Here is a 22,669-nt window from a genome sequence, read left to right as displayed (position 1 = left end):
TTCACAGAGTTCTTTTTCATTCTTTCTATCGCATACAATCAGGTACTTACTTTTTTATGGCACCAGTCATTCATTTTTTTTCTGAAAACCCTTACTGGGAAATGCATTTTAATGTTCTCTTTTATTTGGTGTAAACATACTGGTATTTGGAAGTAATTTTGACTAATATTTTTGAATGTGTATGTGAAAGGTCGTGTCTCTAAACTCCTCTAAACATCTGTCTAAGGGCACTGAAATTCAGTAACTTACTTGCAGTACATCTAGTTTCTTTAGTTACTGGTTTCTCACACTGCAGCTTTTGGTGTGCTTGGACACCTGATTGTGTATGTTCATCATGCCATACTGTGGAGGTGAAGAATCTGTTTAGAGAGATTGCAGGGTTCCTGGAGAGAGCTGTGACCTCTGTTAACGAGCACTTATTAGCCCTTTGATCTGATTTAGAAGCCCTGAGAGAGTAGGGTGAATGAGTAAGCATGTGTGTAAATAAGTAGAACTGGCAGGATCAGAAGCTGAGACTTAACTTCAGATCAAGGGTGAGAGTATGACCACTTTCCTTCCTTCATCTGATGATGCATCCTGCTTTTCAACACAGGGATGCACAATACATAGCAGTGAGCAAGTTACCTTTCTTGAGTGGTTGAAACTGGGAGTTTGAACTGATTTGACCAAACAAGAGAAGGGAATTAAGTGCTTCTGTGTACTATATGACTAAGCTAAGCAGAAAGCTGTTTGAAGTAGAAGAGGTTATTTCCTCCTATAGTTGTATTTTGAAGCAGAGAAAATGTCCTTACACTTTATACCAGCCTTGCTCTGGTAGACTGCCTCCTCAGGTGAGCCCCTCTGGAGGGGCTGTTGCCATACTGCAAAGCCTGGGAGGTAAGGAAGTGTAAGTACAGTGCCAAAATGAAATATAAAAGATAGTAATTAACAAAATGTCAATCTCAAAAGTACTTATTAATAAATTCTTTACATTTTCTTTGGTTTTATTAAGCAGGAATAAATAAGTAGGAGATTAATGAGAACAACAGTAGGTTCTTGTTGCTTCTGTTGTGTATAGCAGTGGTATTGAGGAGTTACTTAGTTGTTCATGGGTTTTTGGATCCTGGCTGATAAATACCGAATAACCTTTTAAGACATAGAAAAGCTTGTACTATAGGAACAGGATTGTATTACCACTGAACAGCATCCTAACTATAATCAATGCATGTGCTCTGAGGGAGCATGTCAGATCATTGTTAAGTTTCATGAAATAAACCTGCTGTCACCAGAGTGGCTTCAGCAAGTACAAAGCTGTACTTTGGAGAAACCAAGGATGTTCCAGATAGATTCTTGTTTATACCCTGCTGTCTTCTTGGATGGTATGAGCACAAGAGTATTTGTAATAAGAGGGAATAGCTACATAACACTGCAGATACTCAAAATGCTGCCCATCCACGAGCTAATCAGTCGCTCTGTCACCTCCATATAGTTGATAATTATTATCCCTGTGATTATACGTGGGGGAGTGCAGACAAAGGCTGTTTCTAAGTTAGCAGATAATGTGAATGAGAGTGGGTCTGTAGGGCAAAACAGGTGCAGAGAACCCAATGTCCATGGTCAAGGGTGGGTTTTTTTTGTTTAAACCAGGTCTAATCTGATCCTAGGGACTAAATGCCTGTTTGTGGTTAGAATGCATGAGTTGTGGTCCTTAACTTCAATATTTACTGGTTTCTTTCTAAAGAAATAAATGTTCTCGCTCAGGGATCCTTTGATAGCAGTGGGAAAGAGCACAGTCAGCAAAGGAGTTGAGGACGTTTAAGCTAGGGTCAGGAGAACACTTTTGAAATAAGCACTAGTGTATGTCTGCCCACAGGGACACTCTGGCAAATGGTTTCCTTCGCTAAGTCTACAGGTTAGTTGTTCAGCCTGGAGAAAAGGAGGCTCAGGGGTTCTCTACAATTACCCAAAAGTGGGTTTAGCAAGGTAGGGATTAATATCCCAAGTAACAAGTGACTGGACAAGAGGAAATGGCCTCAAGTTGTGCTGGAGGAGATTTAGATTGGGTATCAGGAAAAATTTCTTCATGGGAAGGGTTGTCAAGCATTAGAACAGGATGCTCAGGGAACCAGTCAAGTCAGCATCCTTGGAGAGTGCTTAGGAATGTGGCTTACGGGTGAACCTGGCAATGTTAGGCTAATGGTTGGACTTGATGGTCTTCAAGGTCTTTTCCAACCTAAATTATTCTATACTTCTGTGATTTTCAGAGCTGCTAATGGCACTTCAACTGGAAAACAGATTTGTGTTTGCAATGCATCTCCAAATAGCATTTTATATACGTGAAAAAAAATGTGGTCTTGGCAGTTGGCTGCTAATCTGCATAGAAGTGGTGGAACTGGCATTTCACCCCGGGAATTTTCCTTTCCCTATAACTGCTAGAGGTAATGAAATATTAGTTCTTTGAAGTAGGTTGATTTATGTTGAGAAACATCTTCTGATCAAGTCTCATTTTCATGAGGAACATGAGCTACTTACTCTTTTTCTGTGTTTCAGTGCCAGTAGTAATTAGTAATTAGTCCATTACCTGAAAATATTTGGATTAAGTTGTCCTCTTTATGGTCTTTTTTATTTTAAATTGTCTGAATCATGAATGACATTTCACTCCCCCTGTGCTTTGCTTTCGACATTGGTCCCTGCAGTAAGTTTAAATTGCAACATAACTAATTGATCAGAGAGGTGTTTATTCTTTGATTAGGCAGTGTCTTTGTTAACATCTAAATTACCAGGTTTTTTTGTTTGACTTTTTGTTTCAGTTAATGGTAGCAGCTACTGTCAATTCATACCAGTATTCTTCAGCAGAAGCATCAGAAAAACAGATTTTAACAGATGTTTTAATATTAAAAATAAGGAATTGACAGTATTCAGGCTGTCTTTTTGTCAGGAAAAAAAAAAGATAGCTATCCTCCTGCCTCTCTTTGCATGTGCAAGTATATTTGTGCAACCTTTAAAATAATTTTGACCTATGGAGTTTACATAGCTGCACAACAGCGCCATTAGAATGAGAGGTTTGATGCTGGCTTTCCTATGTATCAGCTTTATGTCTACAAAATTACTCCTTGTGGAACTTTTTCATGCCTTGAAGTGAGCTAGATGCCTTTAACTTGATGTACAATTATGTTTTACACATTCCTCAGAAGATTTTTGGCTACCAATAGAAATGGAAAAGAAAATTTTATTTTAATAAAGGGACAGGATGCTTCTGATCAGGTGGTTGATAGAGTATGTTTGAAGTCTTGGGGAAGTATGTCTCAGAAATTATCGTATTCTAAGTCAGAAAAATTAATCTTAGTCCATCAATTGCATTTTTAAGGGAGCAACCCATAATGTTGTAGGAGTCAAATACTGCCTGGTGATGTTACATGGTACTGAAAGCAAGAGCTTTGACCCTATTTAGACTACAGTTCACCACCATGGACCTTGTACTATGCTTGGTAAGAAGAAAAATAGTTGTTTCTTAAATAAAATAAAAATGAGAAAGCACAATATGTAAAAAAACTCATTAGGCAGTATTAGATCTGGAGCTAGTCAGTCTGCTAGCTGAATTTATGGGACATGGAAATAAAAAACATTAATGTCCAACTTCACAACTTCACAAATGAAGATAATTACAGGCTCTCTCTCATGACTTTTGAGCAAACTAATAAATGTATAGATTTGCTTTTTGGAAAGCATATTTTATTAGAAAAATGATCAGTTCAAGCAAACAAATCGTAGTGTAATTATATGATGCAGTAAATTCTAACTGAAATTGCTGGTAAAATAAAAAGACACATCTGTTCATGTAGCATTATGTTAGCAATCCTTCCTTGCAAAAGTCAAGTTAGTATTTTTGTTTAATAACACTCTGTTTTGTGGTTTCACAGTCTTAAATCATATGTACAGTATTGCATATGCATCAACAGCCATGCATCAGCCATGCATAAAGGAGCTGTCTCCTTGTCCTAGGAAGTTATGTTGGTGATGTAGTAGATGTTAGTAGTTGCAGTCTGAAACCCTGTGCTATAGGTGCTTTCCAATATAAAGTTTGTATATTGTTCTTCTACAGAAATAGAAATGGTTGCATTTAAGTCCTGATAATTCAGAAAATACCTATGCAAGGAAAGAGAAGAATTTAAGATACTTAATTTAGGCTTTAGGCCACAGTAGTTAGGGCTATAAAAATGTAGAACTTTTATTTCAAATTTCCCCTGCCTTCCAAAGTTTTGCAAATACTAGATTGCCTTCAGTCATGTATTGTTTGAGAGAAAAAGTGTTGGTGTTATTGGAAGCTGATACACAGTATAATGTACAAATCACTGCATCTGCACTTATTTCATCCCAGGTTGTTGTCACAGCATCCATGTTTTACTGAAGATAGCCTAACACACCTTCTGGTGGAGGGTGTGGGGTCAAAAAGAAATCTGTGTGATCATGGAATGCCTGTAAGCAGAGTTTTGAATAAATCCAAATGACAGTATGTGGAGATGTAGTTTGAATGGAGCAGCTTCTCTGCACTGAGACTATTCTTGATACTGGCTTTTGTTTTAAAAATCATAAATATGCAAAGCAACAATGAAGGTAACATTTTAATAACTGATTTATATAACTGATGAAATGGATACCTCACGTAGAAAACTGGTATGTGGATCTTTTTTCCTAAGTTGCAGTAAAATCTAGCAGGCAGATGAGATTTATAGGAAGGAAAAAAAGAAACCAAGAAAAATAGTAGCAAAATTTGTGGTAATTGGTGCTTATTGGTTAGGTACCAGTAGCCTTTAAAAGTAATGCAGGAAAAGGTTATTAATAGTAAGTGCTTTCTTTTTGTAAGAAGAGTTAACAACGGTAGTACAAACATATTTATGAGGAACTGTTTAGAGGACTGGTACATCACACACAACAGGTGTAACCATGCTGTGCTCAAATGTTCTCATTCAGGTAAATATGTTTCACTTCTGTGTTGAGAAGGAATGGGATCATGACCTGTACACCTAGTTGTGTGATGTAACGAAATACTTTGCCAAAGAATTGTTTCTCAAGTGGAACTTAAAAAGCAGGTTAATAATAACCTTGTAGCAGCAGAGCTACAGTAGAATAAAATCAGAGAATTAGCAAAAATTTAAGTCTCCTGCTGCTTTCATCTGATACTTTAGTTTAAAAATGAAGTGGTTATTACAAAATTAGAGAGTTCACTCTTCAAATAAATTTTTCTTCGTTTGGTAATATGGTATAGGTGAAGTCACCTTTTGGGACAGTGTTTAAGGGTATTTAATCTTCTCATTAGCTATTGAGTGCAGCAGGATTTACTGAAATAAAAAAGGACTAACAAAGCAGTTTGATGAAACTTGACATTTGCACATTACTGAAGCTATCCATGCAAAAACTACTGTGGAGCATATGATGTGTGGTAACTGGTCACACCATGGTGTAACTCTGTTCTTAGACTCTTTCTCCCATCGTAAGAAATTGTTTTAGGTACTTTGGTTATTAAGGGATAGGCAGAGAATTTTGGAAAGCATTTGATGCTCTTTATTCCTATTCCTTATTTTTCAAGAATACTTCTAAAATTATTTAAATGGATATGCAGTATACTTTATGTCTACTCTCTTGTTTTTTACCCTCATTCATACTAATAAGGCCACAGTTTGCAGTAATCTGTTGGGACTACTTAAAGAGTAAGGATGGCAGAAAAGAATTCTTAATAAGGATCACAGGAAAAAAAAAAAAAAAAGGAGGGGAGGGGTGTGATTAACCTTCCCTGAGGTCATTATCACTTTTTAAAAATTTCTTTTTCCATTCAGTAACTTAATTTCTTTCAAATATGACTGGTTTTTCTTTACTGCTGACGTCAGAGGAGTCAGTATAGAAGGAAGTAATGGTTGCAACGTTGGGGAGGGGTTGTGGGTTGTTCGGGGTTTTTTTCCCTGCAAATACCCTGAACATACCTTTGGTCCTCTTAGTTGCAACAAGGTTTGCAATTTTTTGTGGTTCTGGTAGTTGAAATTTAGTTATTGACCGTAAGCTGCATAGTGTAGAAATCCATATTTTTATGCAAATAGTACGCATTTTGTCTTGTTTCCTGCCGCAGACTTACATTGCAGAAACAATTTTGTAGTCACAACTCAGAAATTTCTCATCTTGTGATTTTTCACAGTTTGGAAGTTTCTTGTTAAAGCGTAGAAAACCCTCTCTTAATTTTCTGACTTACCAAGCTTTTTTGTTGGGGAAAGAAAGTACTTGGCAATTTGAAGTGAAGCTATATGATACCTGACAAAAGTGCTAGTTTCTGAAAACTTGTGCAGAAGCCTTTAAAATTTGTTTTTTCTTCATCTTTAGAAATACAGAAAGCTGTTAAGATGGCATAAGGAAACTTGACCAACAAAATAGGTGATCTCAGATGACAACCAAAAGGATTCATATTTATCTGAACAGGAACATTCATTTTAGATTTTGTGTCAGGGAATAACACAAGGCATCTGGGATGCACTGATCTGTTGTCTAAAACATGTCTCCACAGTTTTATTCTTTGTCAGCAATAGTGAAAAAGTAGTCTTTAACTGTTTATATTTTAGTAAACTAAATTGCTTTATCAGTTGATAAACCTAGAGTTCAGTAGATAACATTTTCCCAGAACTGCTACAAATTAAAGACCATCCCCAAATACTTCAATTGTCGTTTCTGGGACTTGTTCCCATGTGGCAGAGATTAGAGGACCAGCATCCTTTGGCAGTAGATGTCAGAATGCTTACATGGTTTTGGAGATGATGTTAAAAGAGAAAAACTGAATGCAGCTTCTTCATGGCAAACACTTTTTTATGTGTTTTAGATAATTGGTAATTAGTGTGAGGCGTTGATTGTACTGGATGCGTACACGTGATTGAGCAGCCTGGGAGGGTGTGGTGGTGTTAACCTTCTGCTAATGCTCAAAGACTTCCCGTGGTGGCTGGATCTGTAGGGTAATACTGTTGAAGCAGCTGGGCTTTTTCTTTCATTTTTTTCATGACAAATGAGACAGCTGGAGTCAGCAAAATGCCCCAAAACCTGACAACTGACCAGAGGAGAAAAGAAGGATAGTTCAGAACTCCCTGGCTATCACATTGTTTTCTGCTTCCCATTGTCTTGAAAACAAAAATGTTGCAAAGTGTGGACTAAGCGTTGGCTGCTGGTGCTGATAGTGTCAGCCTTGTCCTTTTTCAGCCACCTCTCGCTCACCTGTCCGACAGCAGCCAAATGGCTCCATGTTGCTTGCACTTGAAGGCTGGGGAGGGAGCTTAAAAGTCTCCATAAATAAATTCTGCACCATGACCTTTATAGGGAACTGCCTTGTCAGTTTCTAGTCAGTGAGTGGAGGAAGGGCTCTTTCCTGGTACTCCCTCCCCAAGGGCTGAGCTGTGCCTGACAGGGGAGAGCTGGCTGGCAGCTCCCATCATCGTGTCCTGGGCAGAGGTTGTTTCTGACACTCACAGCTCTCCTCTTCTGGTTTGCACAGTGCAGAAACCTGCAGGGTGAGGCTGGACAGCTGCTGGAGGTTTAGGAGAAAGACATTCACCTGTGTGCTTGGTGGTCATTTTGCAAATTACGCAGAACAACAGCGAAAGCTGCATGGAGGGGTCTGTTGGTTAGAAATTTTGATGCTAGTGTAGGAAGATGGTGTTTATCTCAATACCTTTCCTTGTTTTGAAAAATGCTAGCATTTTCAGCATTTGTACTCTCCATAAAATCAACTTTTGTTACACAAGAGTCAAGGCCTCTAGAGCAATAGGAATGTTATGCTGTGGGGATTTTTTTATAGATGTAAAAGTTGTGGGCTAATTTTCAGTCAAATAAGCTGTTGCTTGTAATTTCTTCCTGTCTTTCTTTCTCCTAAAACAAACCTGATAACAAAAAGAAAATTTTTAATATCTTCTGTTGCATTTCCCAGAGTTTTCATGATATATTTTCAGACAGTCCAATCCTATATGAAAAGGAATCAAAGACTACAGTTTATCAAACAAAAAGTCTTTTTAAAACATTGAGAAATTGATGGAATTTCACATCATGTTTCCTCCACACCTTCACAGACAGGGACTCCTTACATTTGCAGGCCTGTGTAAAATATCTGGGTTTTTTTTTTTTTTTTTGTTCTGTTTTGTTTTTTATTCTTACTACAAGGGTATAAAAAGAATGATGCAAAAGTAGAAGTAAATACAGAGGTGCCAAATATAATCACCTTTCAACATCATGCCATTGTGGTTGTTGGAAGCAAATCCTTGTTTAGCTTTGGATAGTTAACTCTGGTTTGGGCTGACAAATGGATATGCCCTTGGTTGTTGTGTTGTGGGTTTTTTTAGGTGAACTGAAATTAGAATTAAAAAAATTTATAAAGAATATTGACTTGTGTGGATAACATTTTAATAACCTAAAACATAAACTAAAAATTTGGGCTAGAATACTTCTCATTCAACTATTGTGCAAAGGAATGACGTGTTAAATAAATGTTTACTTCCTGGAAGTAAAAGTTTCCTGTAAAAGAAGAATAAGGGCTAACAGAAACTAGTCCTTCACCCTGCCACCTTGTGCCTGTGTGGACTGCTGTTGTGTTACAGTTCTTTGCCCTGACAGTTAAATTTTTTCTACTGTGGTGTACTATGTAAGAACAGAAACAGATTCTTAGTGTTATCATGATCTTTCTCCATAGCTCTGAAAGGGGCTAGAAGTATGTTCAATATAATCTTTTTGAAACCAGATGCAAATACAAGTGAAAACCAGAATTACATGAATGTTCATAAAACAAAACCCCATCACCATAGAAAGCCTAATTACTAAGAATAGTGAGTGAATTTAGAACTTTATCTCAGATGAACCAGGATTTATAATGCAAATAATTTACTTAAATGCTAATGAACAGCATGTGGACTTTAATTAATTAAACAGAAAGCCACATCTCATTTCAGAAGAGGTCAGAGCAATGAATCAACTGTAGGACAGAAAGGAGGTGGCATTTCCTAAGTTACATATCCACATCTGGGTGGTACATGCTATTGGCTAGAGTAGCTGATGTTTGAGTAAAACAGTAGTTGTAACTCAGACCCCATCTGGTTCATGCATTTCTGGAGATTTCTTCTAATACTGTAAGAGTATCCAGTAAAAGGATATTTTTCTGAGACTCAGGAAGGCGTGTTGCTTCTCCACAATTTTAACTGAGTTCTGATTGATGTTATCTTAACGAGTTTTATTACCTTTGTAAGTAAAAAGTAGTTATGTATTAATCCATGCATTCTTTGTTTATGTAAAGTAAATAAAAATACACAAAAATGTAAAAATTTTCAGTGTAGGTAATAATCTGGTGTAGAATCAAATTATATAATCAGGTCTAAATAAATATGTTAACTTCAGCAATAAGGTCAGTATAAGGAGGATCAGAAGCTTCTCTTGAAGAGAACAAGAGGTCCTGTAGCTGTCTGTTTTGGCATGTCAGAGATGTGATTGTAAACTCTTCCTTTGAGCTGCTGAAGTTGCTCAGCTGAGCAGGTCAGTGGCATGGGAGCTGGGCCCTGTGTGGGCAGTCTGAAGGGGCACAAGCCGTGGATGCTGTCTGTGCCACAGCGTGGTGCTCCAGAGTGCTGCCCCAGAGTGCTGCCTCCTGACTTTCTCTGCTGGAGAAGCAGAACGTTAAAATGTTACTCTGTTCAGCCATACCAACGCGAAGCTTTAAGCAGTATGCATGCTAGGACACTGTGTGCTGTTAAAAATGCAAATGCAGAAAGATGGCACCGCATGCTTTGACCGTAAAACCTGCCTGCTTGTCTCTGTTGTTACTGACTGTGACAGTCCTTGTTATTACTGACCCAGTAGTAGTTTTCATCCCTCACTTTCCCCAAGCTTAAATTTTTTTCACCTTTTCATCTATTTTCATGAGCAAATGCAGTATCTGAAAAGAATGCTGCATTTCTATCATGTACTAAGCATGGAAATACCTATATGATGTACTGTGTAAAGCTAGCAAGGATGTCCTCTCAGAATTTAGCTATTCAAATTTTTTTTTTTCTTAATAAAAAGCAGGGATTTTGGGGGGGGGGGGAGGGGGGGAAGAATCTAATTATAATTTTTTTAATTATAAAATTGTTCTTTGGTAATATTACCCTTGACCTGATTTCTTAAATTCAGAGTGCCAGTGTTGTATTTATGTCTTTAGAGACTTCATCACTCTGTGTGTACGTATGCACATGAAAGTATGTGCATAGGTGGTATTTATATAAAAATAAACAAGCAACATGATTAAAACATGATTTGTTCAATCTTTATCAATATTACTCCAAACTTGCTAGATTTGTAATGGTTGAAATAAGACCTATGATAACATAGCAATTGTGCCACTCCTATCCAGCTAATGAGCTGGCTTGCCCAGGTCCCTGCTCCTTGCAGGAGGAAAAAGTGTGCAAGGGGTCTACCTTAATTTTGGAGGAGCTGCTTAATTAACATATGGCTTCTTGCAAAGCCTGTGAAGATGTAAAATGCAAGAGGACAGCAAAACCCCTGAAAAACTAGTGATTCTCCAGGGGAAGTAGCAGTTAAAAAGCACTCTCAAGCTCAGGATGATCTGCTATAAGCTGCAGGAAATGTGCCACAATATCTGGAACTGTGCTTCCCTCTGGGTGGATTTATAACAGGCTCGGCCTTGGAGCCAGCCTGGATTTCACAGTGTATGCGCGCAACCCTGCCAGTGTGCGCCGAGAAACACACAAAGTTGTGAGCAACACTGTGAATGTAGGAACAAGGGGAACACAAACCCAACACTTGAGCCTCTCACAGTATTTGAGGGAAGAAAATAAAAATGGAGTAATGTGTTTTTACTGTATAGCAGCTGTGCCAGAGCTTCTTACCATGGTCTGTCAGCCCTGCTGGGCTCTGTGTGTGCCTTTGGGGGTGAAGACGTGAGGGAACGCTGCCTGTAGTAAGGGATTGGGTCTTTTGGGGACAGTGTCTCTAATGGTTGCTTAATCGGCTCTGCACGTGGAAGGAGGCTGGCAAGAGGAACAGCCCTGGGCTCTGCAGCACTGCATGTCCACGGGGTGAAGGCCTGCCGGGAGGAGCTTTGCCTTGAAGGGGAAGGCAAAAGTTCTTTCCAGGACTACTCACAACTGCTGATTTGAAAGCAGTGTCTGCTCTGGACTTGCCTTTGTGCTCCCCAGTTCACCTCCTTTTTTGCTCTCCCAGCAGCCCAATCTGCTGAAGCTGCCTGCTCTGTTCTATTTTCTGTTAGGAGGTTTCTTTGTTCCTTATAAAATACCTGAGCTCCCCCCACCCCACCCTCCTTCCAGTTTAAGGCTATGATCGGCTGTAATGACATTGAGGCCCTAAATGGAGTGACTGGGTTGGTGGTGTGTGGGAGTGAAATGGATGCTCATTCATTGAGAGGGCCTGAAACCAGGTGGGTGTGAGTTTCAGTTATCACCATCTCTTCAGTCTCCCTGGGGAAGGAAGAGGAGTGTGGAGGCATGAGAGTAAGGGGTTAAATACTAGAGAAAAATACTTACTGTAAGACTTTAGCTGTACCATTGAGTATTGCCTTTATCATGCTCTCAAGATGTGTTCCCCTAGGAAACCAGAAAGATATGCAATGTGTAACACAGTTGTAAGGTGTATTATTAAAAAAAATTAATTACCCCAGCTGATGCCTTACTGCAGGCAGCTCAGGGCTCTGCTTGAAAGACCCTGCATTTTGTTTGTATTTGTTTGTGTGTAGTTAGACTAAAGCAAAAATTATTTCATGATTTTAGCGCTGGGGGTATATTTGAGGCTTGAAAGAAACCTCTGTCTCATGTCTGGTGCTACCTGTCTATGGACCAAGGAAGCTATCTGACAGGTACATGCATACCAATATTTGATACATAGTTCCTTTATGTTTGTAGTGTAAGTTTGATAATTATACTGGTAAGTTGACTCTTGTCTAATTACATGTTTGGGAACAGCTGTCATGTTATCTTCTTAGTACATAGGTCATAGAGAGCTCTGAAACATGAACAGCAAAAAAGCACAAGCAGAAGAGACCAAGGGAACAGCCTGAATGCCTTCCTCAGGAGTATACAACCTGACACAGAAAGACCTCAAATAGCTTTGTGGGAAAACTATTATTCTCTTCATGTGTGAGAAGAACCAGCATGATTTGCTTTTCTTTCTTATTTTTAAATCATCTCAATCAATATGAAAATGGTCTTTCTTTGGTATGAATGAAGGACATATAAAAAGGTTGAAAAGCAAAGGGGTTTTGTGTTCATTCATTTGGATTTTTCCCCTGAAAGGAGTGCTTCATGGTATCTAGACTAAAGCTCAGAATTGGAGTGATTATCATTCTTGGAAGCAGTGGCCAACCATTTTTGAGGAAAAATGTACCAAAACGCTACAAAGCAGTTGCTGTTCTTAGTCTTCAATTTTAGATAATAACGTTTACCATCAGAAATGTTACTTGACATAAATATTTGATCATAACAAATGTGCTATTATTCATATGACTTCTTTTCAGTAAATTCATATTTTTACTAGTTTTGGTATAGCAAAGCAATTAACCTGTAAGCATGTTCACATTCTAATAAAGAAAATGCTGTACTGTATACTTTCAGCTCCTGGATAGAGCCTTTTTATGTATGAGTGGTAGGTTTTCAAAACAGAGTTCACAAACATAGAATAGAGTAAATATTATTTTAAAAAAAACTTTGGAAAAGGTGTTGTCATGTTTTTGCACTTAGTTGTTGTTAATGTATTGTTAAAAATGAACAAATTACATAATACACTGATTAGTATTGGTATTTCAGATGGATGCAAATGCACATCCAATATACTCTGAGTACTATAGTACTTCTTGAAAACAGAGTAGAAAACAGCTCACAGAATTCCTAACTATACCTTATGAAAGCAGAACATGCAAAGTATAAGGCTTTGTGTGCATGGTAAATACAGCTGTTGTTTTGTTGATATGTTCTTGTGCGTGATAATTATGTTTGATGATGAACATGTCAGAGAAATATTCATCTTTTGCAGTTTTCAGTATGGTAGAAGAATGTTAGCCCATGACATGGGGGAAACACAGATGGCCAAACAAACTCTGTTGCTGTATCTTAGACATGAAGACCACTTTTTTCTGAAGACATAGGGTTTAAAGTAGTAAAGGTCTCTTATTCCCTTCCATGATAAAAATAAAGGAACACTATTGCAATTTTGAATGCTACCACTATTTATCCTTGCTTTTGATTAATCACAGTGGCTTATACTGTCCCTGAAATGGTGTCTCTCAGAGTTGTTAGGAATACTAGTTATGTATATAATGTTCATAATTATGAACATATGTTCATAATTCCTCTGAGTAACAGAAGGTGAAAGAAACTTGAAAGACTTAATCATTAGGTAAGTACATTTTATGTATCTTCCTTAATAAAAGTGTAGAGCTAACTCAAGCCTTATATTGCAGGGCAGGGAGACAGGTCTCATACTGCAGTTCCTGGAGAATCCTCTTGGAGACCTGCATGACGTGTAGGGTTGTATGGCCTGTCTCAGCCCCCATCATTTTCAGTCCAGCTTAGTTGCAGAGTTGAAGAGCTGCAGGTGGAATATGAAGGAAACATAAAAGATTTAAGCGCTAAACCCAGTCTTTATCCAAATAGTAGTTAAGGTAGTTTTCGCAGAAAATCAGGTGGTGGTCAGTGTATTATTACAATTTTCTTTTAACAAATAGGTTACAGAAAATATACATGTCGATTTGTAGATAGTTGTGTACTATACTGATCTCAAAGATAATAAACGATCAATTCTGACATGCATGTGCCTTGGAATCTACTTGAGTCTGCTTTCCAACGCCCTCATATAAACATTAATTTGAAATTAATCACGTGCTAGATTTTGCCTTCCCTCTGTGCAAGGAAGGTAAGAGTTTGTATGATACCTTCTTTTATGAATGCTTATGTTTGCTTCTGGTTTTGTTTAGAACATTTCCATGGAAAAACAGCAGCCAACAGACTGATTTTAAACAGTTTCTTGTTCCGTTGAGTTTTGAATAGCAACACGAAAATATTTTTGAGGGTGAAATTTGATTTGTGGCACTTTTTCTGCACAGATTAATTCTTTAGGCAGAATTTGTCGAAGTTGCTCCAAATGGTATAAAATGGAAAATTAAGCACAGAGTGGAAAGAGTTGTTTCTCTTTAAGGAGTCCCTGGTTTATCAGAGGGATCCTTTCAAGAGAAAGGAGGAGAAGGTCACACAAGGTGGGATCCTGCCCTGCTTTGAACCCATTTATAAAGCTGTGAGAATTCTTGAGGAATTACTTATGCTCTGTGAAAGCAGTCAGTTTATCTCTTCTCTCAGTTTCTTGCCTCTTAGTTACATGTAAACCATAATAAGATACTTCTAAAATGGTGAGGATTACCTGTTCATAGCTATAAAAGGTAAGGAGGAGGTTCTGTGTTGTTGGGTGGGGGCTTAGGGGGTGTCGTAATTTTTTTTTTGTTGATTTGTCTGGTTGTTTTGATTGGGGGGGGCTTGCTGGTTTGGATTTCTTTGGTTGGTTGTTGGGTTTGGGGTTTTTTTCTGAATTGAAGGTGTAGAGAAGAGGGTGCTGACTTTCAGTAATGAGCTGTGCCTAGCTGCATAATAGTAGTTTTGCAGTGTAGTTTTGGTTATCTGGCACAAAGCGGTATTTGGTTAACTGCATTTCTTGTAAAGGAGTTTGAAGTTCTGGTTTATGAAAAAGCTTGCATTAATTTAAGAAGCTACAGAATATCACCTGAATTTCATGTTTTAATTCTATCCTCCATTTCCTTCCATTTTTTGTCTGTCTTAGGCTTTATTGTAGTACTCACTTGAACTGTTGTAATTGCATCACTTGCACAATGGGGATGAGTATTAGTTTTGTTTCTCTTAAGTTTTGTGGCTGCACTAGAATGACAAGCAAAATCATAACTTTATTATCTTCTCAAACACAACCAGATTAAATTTGTAAGACGATTTTTCTGCTGTAAAAAGCACTCAGACTAGCTGTCCACATAAGAGCAGGTATTCTTTCCCTTTTTAAAGGAAGATGGTTAATACAGTTTTTATAATGTAGGTAAGGAAATGATGGAACAACTTTAGTAATATTTGTAATGGATAACATTTGCTGAGTTTTTCCTAAATATTTAAGATATTCAAGATTATTCTTGAAACAAATTGCTCTACATGAATGTAGGTGTTTCATGTTCCTTATTTGAGGTAGTTATCTACTTCATGAGCTACTTCGTAAAATTCTATCCATCCTTTCTTGGAAGAAACCTTTTCTCGTGTTGCCAGGCTCTTTTTTGTTGTTACATTAGTAATTAATGAAATAATATTGTGTAGAATATTGACAGTCATCTTAATGAAATGTTTATAAATTACTAAAATGATACAGAGGAGATAATTTAGTGAATGGTGAAATGATTATATGCTTTTTTTTTTTTTTTAAAGCAAGTGGAATATGCAGATGTGGTTTGTAAGCAAAACAAGTGAGAAGATTACATAGTGATTTGAAATTAAAGATGTTCTATCAGAGGAGCAAACACTTGGCAATAGAAGAATATGTACCCCTCTCCCATTTTTTCCTGAGTGGTTAACTTAAACCTGTGCATTGTTAAATCCCAAAAAGCCATTGCTGGGGTTCTCACCGAACTTGGCTTTTTGTAGTTATTCCATTCAGTTTTTAACATAACTGCAAAACATGGTGCTATTGATGTAGGAACAGACTTCAGGACACCTTAGCTCTCTTTCTGGCTTTTTTTGCTTGAAATTTGAGATGCTTTCCTGTTTCGTAGGCTTTTCTGTAATGCTAAATGAAATGCCATTGAAATGTTTCCTAACATCAAGCAACTCTTGCAAGGTTTAATCTATTAATGTCAATTAAGGAGTTAGATAATCACACGAGGAAGGTACAATGGTACTACTGTTCATTTTATGAAAAATACAGGTATGCCTACTGTATTTATTATCAAGACTAGTAGTAATTCCTGACAGGAATTCTGTTCATGTCTCTGGATGAGTTGTCACTTAAATTCTTTGGTGTTTCTGTGACCAAGATGGTCAGTTTCAGTTATTAACTTACAACTTATATAGAAGTTATTAACTTACATAGTAGTATAAATTGGTTGGAGATGTAGGTTGGTACTTACATGTCTTTCAAGAGGTATGATGCAGTGATACAATGTCATGGACAGAACACTTTTTTCAGCAGTAGAGAAAAAAGTTCTATAGAGCACTAGCAGGCTTCATTTAGGAAGGAATGCTGAGCAATAGCTGTACCAGCTTGAAGCAGGACAACTCCATTGTGGCAGCTGTTGACCAAGATGATGGTCAAGGCTGCTGTAGAGGTAAGGATCTCTTCCTAAGGTGTCGAGTTGAGAACACAGTCTGCCTAGGTGCATGACCACATAACATGGACTGAGCTGTTTGTGTGGGAGCCTCCTTGTTTCACTGGCCTTGCTGTCTTCTTTTGATGGAGAGGAGATACTCTGGTTCTGCGCCAGAACTTACCCAGATATATGTTACAGGGTGAGCTGGGCAGCTTCATCTCCACCTCAGGGAGTTTTGCTGCAGTCTTACCAGCCAATCCATCCCAACAGTAGCCTTCAACTGTGAGCCTGAAAGCTGCTGTTCCAAGTGGTTCTTTGCTTCAGCTCCCGGGATGATCTCATGCATTCCATAATACGTTTCTACTGATTTTGTCACCTACAAAGCCAAGCTGGTCCAAGGCCTGAATTCTGCATAGTTTTATGTTTTCATTTAGCCATACTTGGTTTCGGCAGAAATGTGATCCTGCTGCATTCCACTGCTGGAACAGCAACAGACTAAACCATATTTTTTGTTTTCTCTATTACTGAATTAGTAGTAGCACAGAGGACATAAAACTCTCTTCCAAGTGAAATGTAACTTTAATATTTGAAAGCAAGTATTTTTCTCCTCATACGTTACCTCTCTATTACTCTTTCAGCGCTTACTCCTCCTAGGAGTTACTCTGCTATTCACTATCTGATAAGGTTGATTGCTCCACTTTTCTGTAAATCTGTGAGGCAGTGTACGACCGACTGCTTTGTCTGAGTAAATGTTTGATGAAACTGTGGTTGTAGTATGGTTGTGCTCATCTGTGTAGGATGTTGATTCTACTCTGACCCATGAAGCTTCACTTTCCAGGTACTTCTAGGCTTCTTTCTGCATCCAAGCCCCAAGATGAAAGCCAGTTTTCTGCAAATGTACACACTGTTGGTTGACAGTTCCTAGTAAATATGTGTGTTTACAGTGAGTGTGTGTACAGTGAGTAACAGGGCAGTGGATTTCAGTGGCTTTCTCCTTTGTCCTTACATATGATTAATGTCCTCTTCTATCTAATTTAAATATAAAATTTCAAGCAATAAAATAGTGGGTTTTTCTTGCATTTTCATAGGTCAAACCTGGGGGAGAAAACACTATCAGGTGTAGCTTAGCAGTGTTTCTGTTTAACAGATGCCAGTTTGAATTTTGCTTAGAGAATGGTATGTTTGTTGTTTTAGTTAAAAAACAATTTCATATTTGATCTGAAGATAGTATATTTGAGTTTTTTTAAGGTTGCAATGCAGAGAATTGCAAAAACAAGTACAGGTATGCATAGCACAACCACATGAAGGAAAGGCTTGTCAGTTCTAGACTGACATTGTCTTACTTTTAAGTCAGTCTCCTGTATCTTTTTTGTCAGTTATCTCGAGTTCTGAAACTGCTCTGCTAGTAGCTGCATTGTCACCTATTTAAAATTAACCTTGTTTAAAGTTTTTCCATAAGTTTCACAGACCAAAGAATGTTGCATTTCAACGTTCTGTAGCTTGATTTTTGCAGCATAGGCACCAGGAGAAATAGCAACAATACAACAAATTTTACATGCTATGTATGTAAGTGGTGCAAGTGCCTGTATAAGGATCTACTCTGTGTTTAAGCAACCTGACTTCTTTCCTGATTCTGTTTTTGGATATAATACTACTCGTAGTACTTTCAGGTCTCTGGTTGTAAAATTCTTGATGATACAGTAATACTTGTTGCTATTAACATTTCAAGGAAAAAAAGAGAAGTTTCCAGAAATTTTCAGTTTTTAAGATGCTAGGCTCTTAAAAATTTGATAATTCTCTATGCCGTGCTTGAATGGGAGTTCATCACTGTTACAGACATTTCTTTATTATTTTTAGAAGACAGTTAATCTCTTTTTATTCATTTGTTAGGTCGATTTTATCTGGGAAAAAGTTTTAAAAGTCAGATGATCAATCAAGCTACATGCTTGAATCAGGAGTGTGGGGTTTTTTTCAGTTACAATATTCAATTCTTTCCTAAGTACTAGGCAAAGAATTGTATTAGGATTGGAGGGGTGCGGGGGGAGGTTGAAAGTCATGTTTTTTAAAAGATGAGGGAGTGTGGTGGTGGTATTCTGATTATGATGGAGACTCAGGTACATTGTGTGGCCTCAGCAGTCTTCTGACAGATGAGAAGATACTACTCATCTGGCTTCAGAGAACTGACTTGACTAATCTAAATATACAGTGGTAGCCAGCAGGAAACTGGTCTCAGTATGACTTTATCCCCCATTTTGCTGATCCACTGCACTGCTGTTTTCACCTTTGCTCTCACCTTGTATCAGCTAGATGTATTTGTAGGATGATGATGGTGGAAGCAGTCGCTAGCAGAGCCCATATGGCGTTCATATCCTCTCAGAAGGACACATAGACTTTTTTTCTTACATATTTCAGGTTTTCTTCTTTTCACCAGGTGAAACAGGCCCGCTCAGTCCTGTTCAGGCTGTTACCCAGTGTTATTTTTGTTTATTATGGTAAATAGGTAAAATTTTAGGAACTTACTACCAAAATGTATTTCTTAACTTGTTCTGTAAGGAATGAATGAGGCAGTAGAAGGCACAAGTTGGTATCAGTCAGTGTCTTGATCTCTAGGGAGATGATCTAAGCAGCACTTTGTTACCTAAATGGAGCCTACAAGAAAGCTGGAAAGGGACTTCTACAAGGGCATGTAGTGCTTGGACAAGGAGAAATGGCTTTAAACTGAGAGAGGGTAGGTTTAGATTAGCTATTGGAAGGAATTCTTTACATATGAAGGTGGTGAGGCACTGGTACAGGCTGCCCAGAGAAGTTGCTGATGCCTCATCCCTTGCAGTACTCAAGGCCAGGTTAGATGGAGCTCTGAGCAAACTGCTCTAGTGGAAGATGTCCCTGCTTAGGGCAAGAGGGGGTGTTGTCACTGGATGGTCTCTAAGGTCCCTTCTAACCCAAGCCATTCTGATTCTGTAGTCTGTGACATCATGTTTGATTTTCTGGGAATGTGTAAGGAAAACCTGCATTAGAAGTTCATTATATGTGTGCAGGAAATGGGAGTGAAAGTTTCAAAATTATGCTCGTGGTAAGGGCAGAAGTTTTTAGGACTTAGATTTTGCACTGTGTGCTATCTCAGAAATAGTTAAGGGTTACTCCTATAAACTGCACTGCTGTGAAATACACTTTTCTGAGAAGACGCCTAAAACGTTATATGAGAGGCCTATAAGGCTGCCATTGTCCTGGCCATGAGGCATGAAAGCTTTACAGAAATGACAGAAATAAAGCCCAGACTGAAAGTCTGAAAAACACAGCACTGAGCAATGTGTTTTGTTTTCTGCAGGGCTGAGTAGCTGGGTGAACGCAGGGCTTATGTAGCTGTGCAGATTTAACTCCTCCTCACAAGCAAACACAGGGATAACATAGATAAGATCTTGTAGTCACCGATGAGCTTGCTGAATTGGAGTAAAGTGTTGTGTGTTGTAACCTTTGTGAAGTTTCCAACACAGATCTTAACTTTAAGTTGACAAACAGTCATATTTCATCAATAAACTACTTTTAGTACAAAGCATATAAAGACATGAAAAAAATTTAATGGAAGGAATGACTGCTCATTAATAAATATGAGCCAAATTTTAATTAACAGTGATTTCACGTGGTTCTGAGATTGAAGTTTAATGGGCTCTGATTTTTACAATACTAGCTTAAAACAAAAAACCACAACCCAACTGCACTCCCTCAAACAAACAAGCAAAAAACCAAACCAACAAGCACAACAAGGCAAGAAACCGAAACAAGCCAACATCCCTGCAAAAAAAAACCAAACCAAAACACAGATATATCTGTTGCTTGTAATACCAATAGATTACTGTAATATCCTGAGCGTTAGCCTAGGAAGATTTTTTCTTACTCTCGGAATTTTTGTGATGAAATGTCTCATAGTAGTTACATGAAGTTAGAGTTTTGAATAATTACACCTTTAGGAACAGAAGATTTTCAAATATGCAGTCATATATAATATGTATATTTTGGAGTTCAGTTTTGCTTATTAGTTTAGTTGTTACATCAAAATGCAAATTTTAATTCAGTTCTTCAGTTGCTACCGATGCTGCTGTTTGACCCCGAACTGGTCCTTGTAGTTACCTTCCATGCACCACTTGACACTGTTCAGCCCTGCAGTAAGCAAGCTGTCAGCATTGTGCAAAAAAAGTCATGTTTGTGTCCAGTGGGTAAAGCATATCCTTCTTATTTGTCTTGCAGGCACAGGAGAGAGTGGCAAAAGCACATTTATCAAGCAGATGAGAATCATTCATGGATCAGGTTACTCTGATGAAGACAAAAGGGGCTTTACAAAACTGGTGTACCAGAATATATTTACAGCAATGCAGGCCATGATCAAGGCCATGGATACCCTCAAAATCCCATACAAGTGTGAAAATAACAAGGTGAGATTTTTGTTTATTTCTGTAGCTGAAGCTTTTCCTCTTTTTATTTTGGGAAGTATACTGAAGGTCTCAAAAAAAAATTGCACATCACAGAAGTGATACTAAAAGCTCAGAAGAAAAGGGTGTTTCCTGTCCTGCATTTAGTTCTCTGCCTTTCTTTCTACTTCTACCACACAAATGTGCTGCTTTTAAACAAGAGACTTCTCTTAAGATGCCTGAGGGGGATCGTCACAGAACAGAGGTTTAATGGGAGGCTGCCACTTGACTTCAGTAACCCTTGTCTTTTACTGTGAGGCCGTGTTCTGATTAGAGCACAGTTAAACCATTCTTGTGATGTGCAGCAAAACTTTACTGCATAAGGGTTACTATTACAAGTGGAAAAAATTCAAATTATTAGAAAAATAGGTGGGGATACCTGTGTGTGAACAGATTGTTAAATTAAAATTTTCTACACCGTAAAGTCCTTAAAACAGTCAGATTCTTCTGAGACTGATGCTGTTACTGCAGTTAAAAAGGACAAAATACATTTGAAATGTATCTAAGGTTCATGTCTGACTAGCTTGACTTTTTCCCGGGTTTTTTTAATATTCAGATTTTAATAGTATGATTACTACAACAGTTTGTCGCATTCTGTGAATAGGAATGAAATGCTTAATATTTACTTAAAATACATGGCGAGCCACAGAATTACATGTCCATATCTTCCAATATCACAGAATCACAGAATGGGTCAGATTGGAAGGGACCACAGTGGATCATCTGGTCCAGCCTCCCTGCTCAAGCAGGCTCTATTTGATAACAGTTCCTGAGAACTTGTTTGCATTTTTACTGTTGATCCATTAATAGCAACTTTGTCAAATGAAGAATTTAAGATCTGTTGCAAAGTGGATGGCTCACCTTCCTTTCCATCTTGTGAAAGAGTATTTAATTATTATCTAGTAGGCCTGGATGAAAGTAATACTTTCTTTGATAAGTTACTCAAAAGTTCTTTTATTCAATTTTTTTTTTATTAAGAGAAACTATCGAAGAGCAGCAAAATTTACAATAAAAAAGCTTCCATTAACTGGGAAAGAGAAAATGAAATAAACTTGAGTTAATATTAAAGTCTTTTGTGTCTAAACATAAGAAGTTTAATTATTAGAATTGAACTGCTGTAAGCGTTTTAAGACAGCTAACTTAGGAAAGATAAAGCTTATTACAAGGTTAAAGATGAGTTGTTTTTTTCATGTGCATTTGGTGAAGTCATTGCAGATGGTCATCACATTGTTGGTGATGTAATGGTGCAATAACTAGAGTCTTGCAGGAGCGTGACTTCATGCAGTAGGAAGTCAGGAGGATCCCATCTGTGAGAATCAATATTGTTAACCTTCTGTAATGGTGGGTGGGTTTTTTTGTGCACATGAAAAAGATTGAAAAATTTGTAATTGGTAAGACTCCTGACTGTTAAATTTCCTAGTCTAAATGCATGCTGGAGCTGTTTTCCCCTCATCCTCTATAAATCAAAATCAAATGTCTATTTAGTATTAGCATTTTCATTTGCATTTCAGCCTTTTGGCTCCATGTTTTTGCTGTGTGCAAAGCATGAAGCATACTGGCCTGAAAAGTTAGTTGATCATAAAGCACATTTTTTTCTTAAAAATTGGCATTGATTGTAAATTTGCCTTAATATCTGGAAATCCTAAAGGTAGATTAGGATTTTTTTTTCCTTGTATTATATTACAGAGTATGTGTTCTGTAGATATTTTTTAGACGTGCTGACTTTTTGTAGTGTTTTTATATGGCTGAATGAGTTGGGTAGGTTTAGCATAGCTGTATACACATGGCCAGAACTGTTGACTTTCCCTACATAAAAATTACTTTTCTGAGCGTAGGAGTCTGTCTGCGCTCAGGTCCTTCA

The 22,669-nt window shown here is 37.8% G+C and overlaps 1 protein-coding gene across 1 annotated transcript in view; it reads left to right on the top strand.

Annotated features, from left to right (window-relative positions):
• Positions 1-22,669, top strand: part of LOC138102952 (guanine nucleotide-binding protein G(q) subunit alpha-like) — a 114,606-nt gene that overhangs the window by 18,666 nt on the left and 73,271 nt on the right. Inside the window, exon 2 of the mRNA XM_069000779.1 lies at positions 20,588-20,772. Within this exon, the coding sequence (XP_068856880.1) occupies positions 20,588-20,772 (185 nt within the window). The remainder of the gene's footprint in view (positions 1-20,587; positions 20,773-22,669) is intronic.

Source organism: Aphelocoma coerulescens (genome assembly GCF_041296385.1).
Source record: "Aphelocoma coerulescens isolate FSJ_1873_10779 chromosome Z unlocalized genomic scaffold, UR_Acoe_1.0 ChrZ, whole genome shotgun sequence".
Classification (NCBI taxonomy): domain Eukaryota; kingdom Metazoa; phylum Chordata; class Aves; order Passeriformes; family Corvidae; genus Aphelocoma; species Aphelocoma coerulescens.
Note: the sequence above shows the minus strand (reverse complement) of the source record. Positions and strands in the feature narration are given on the sequence as shown.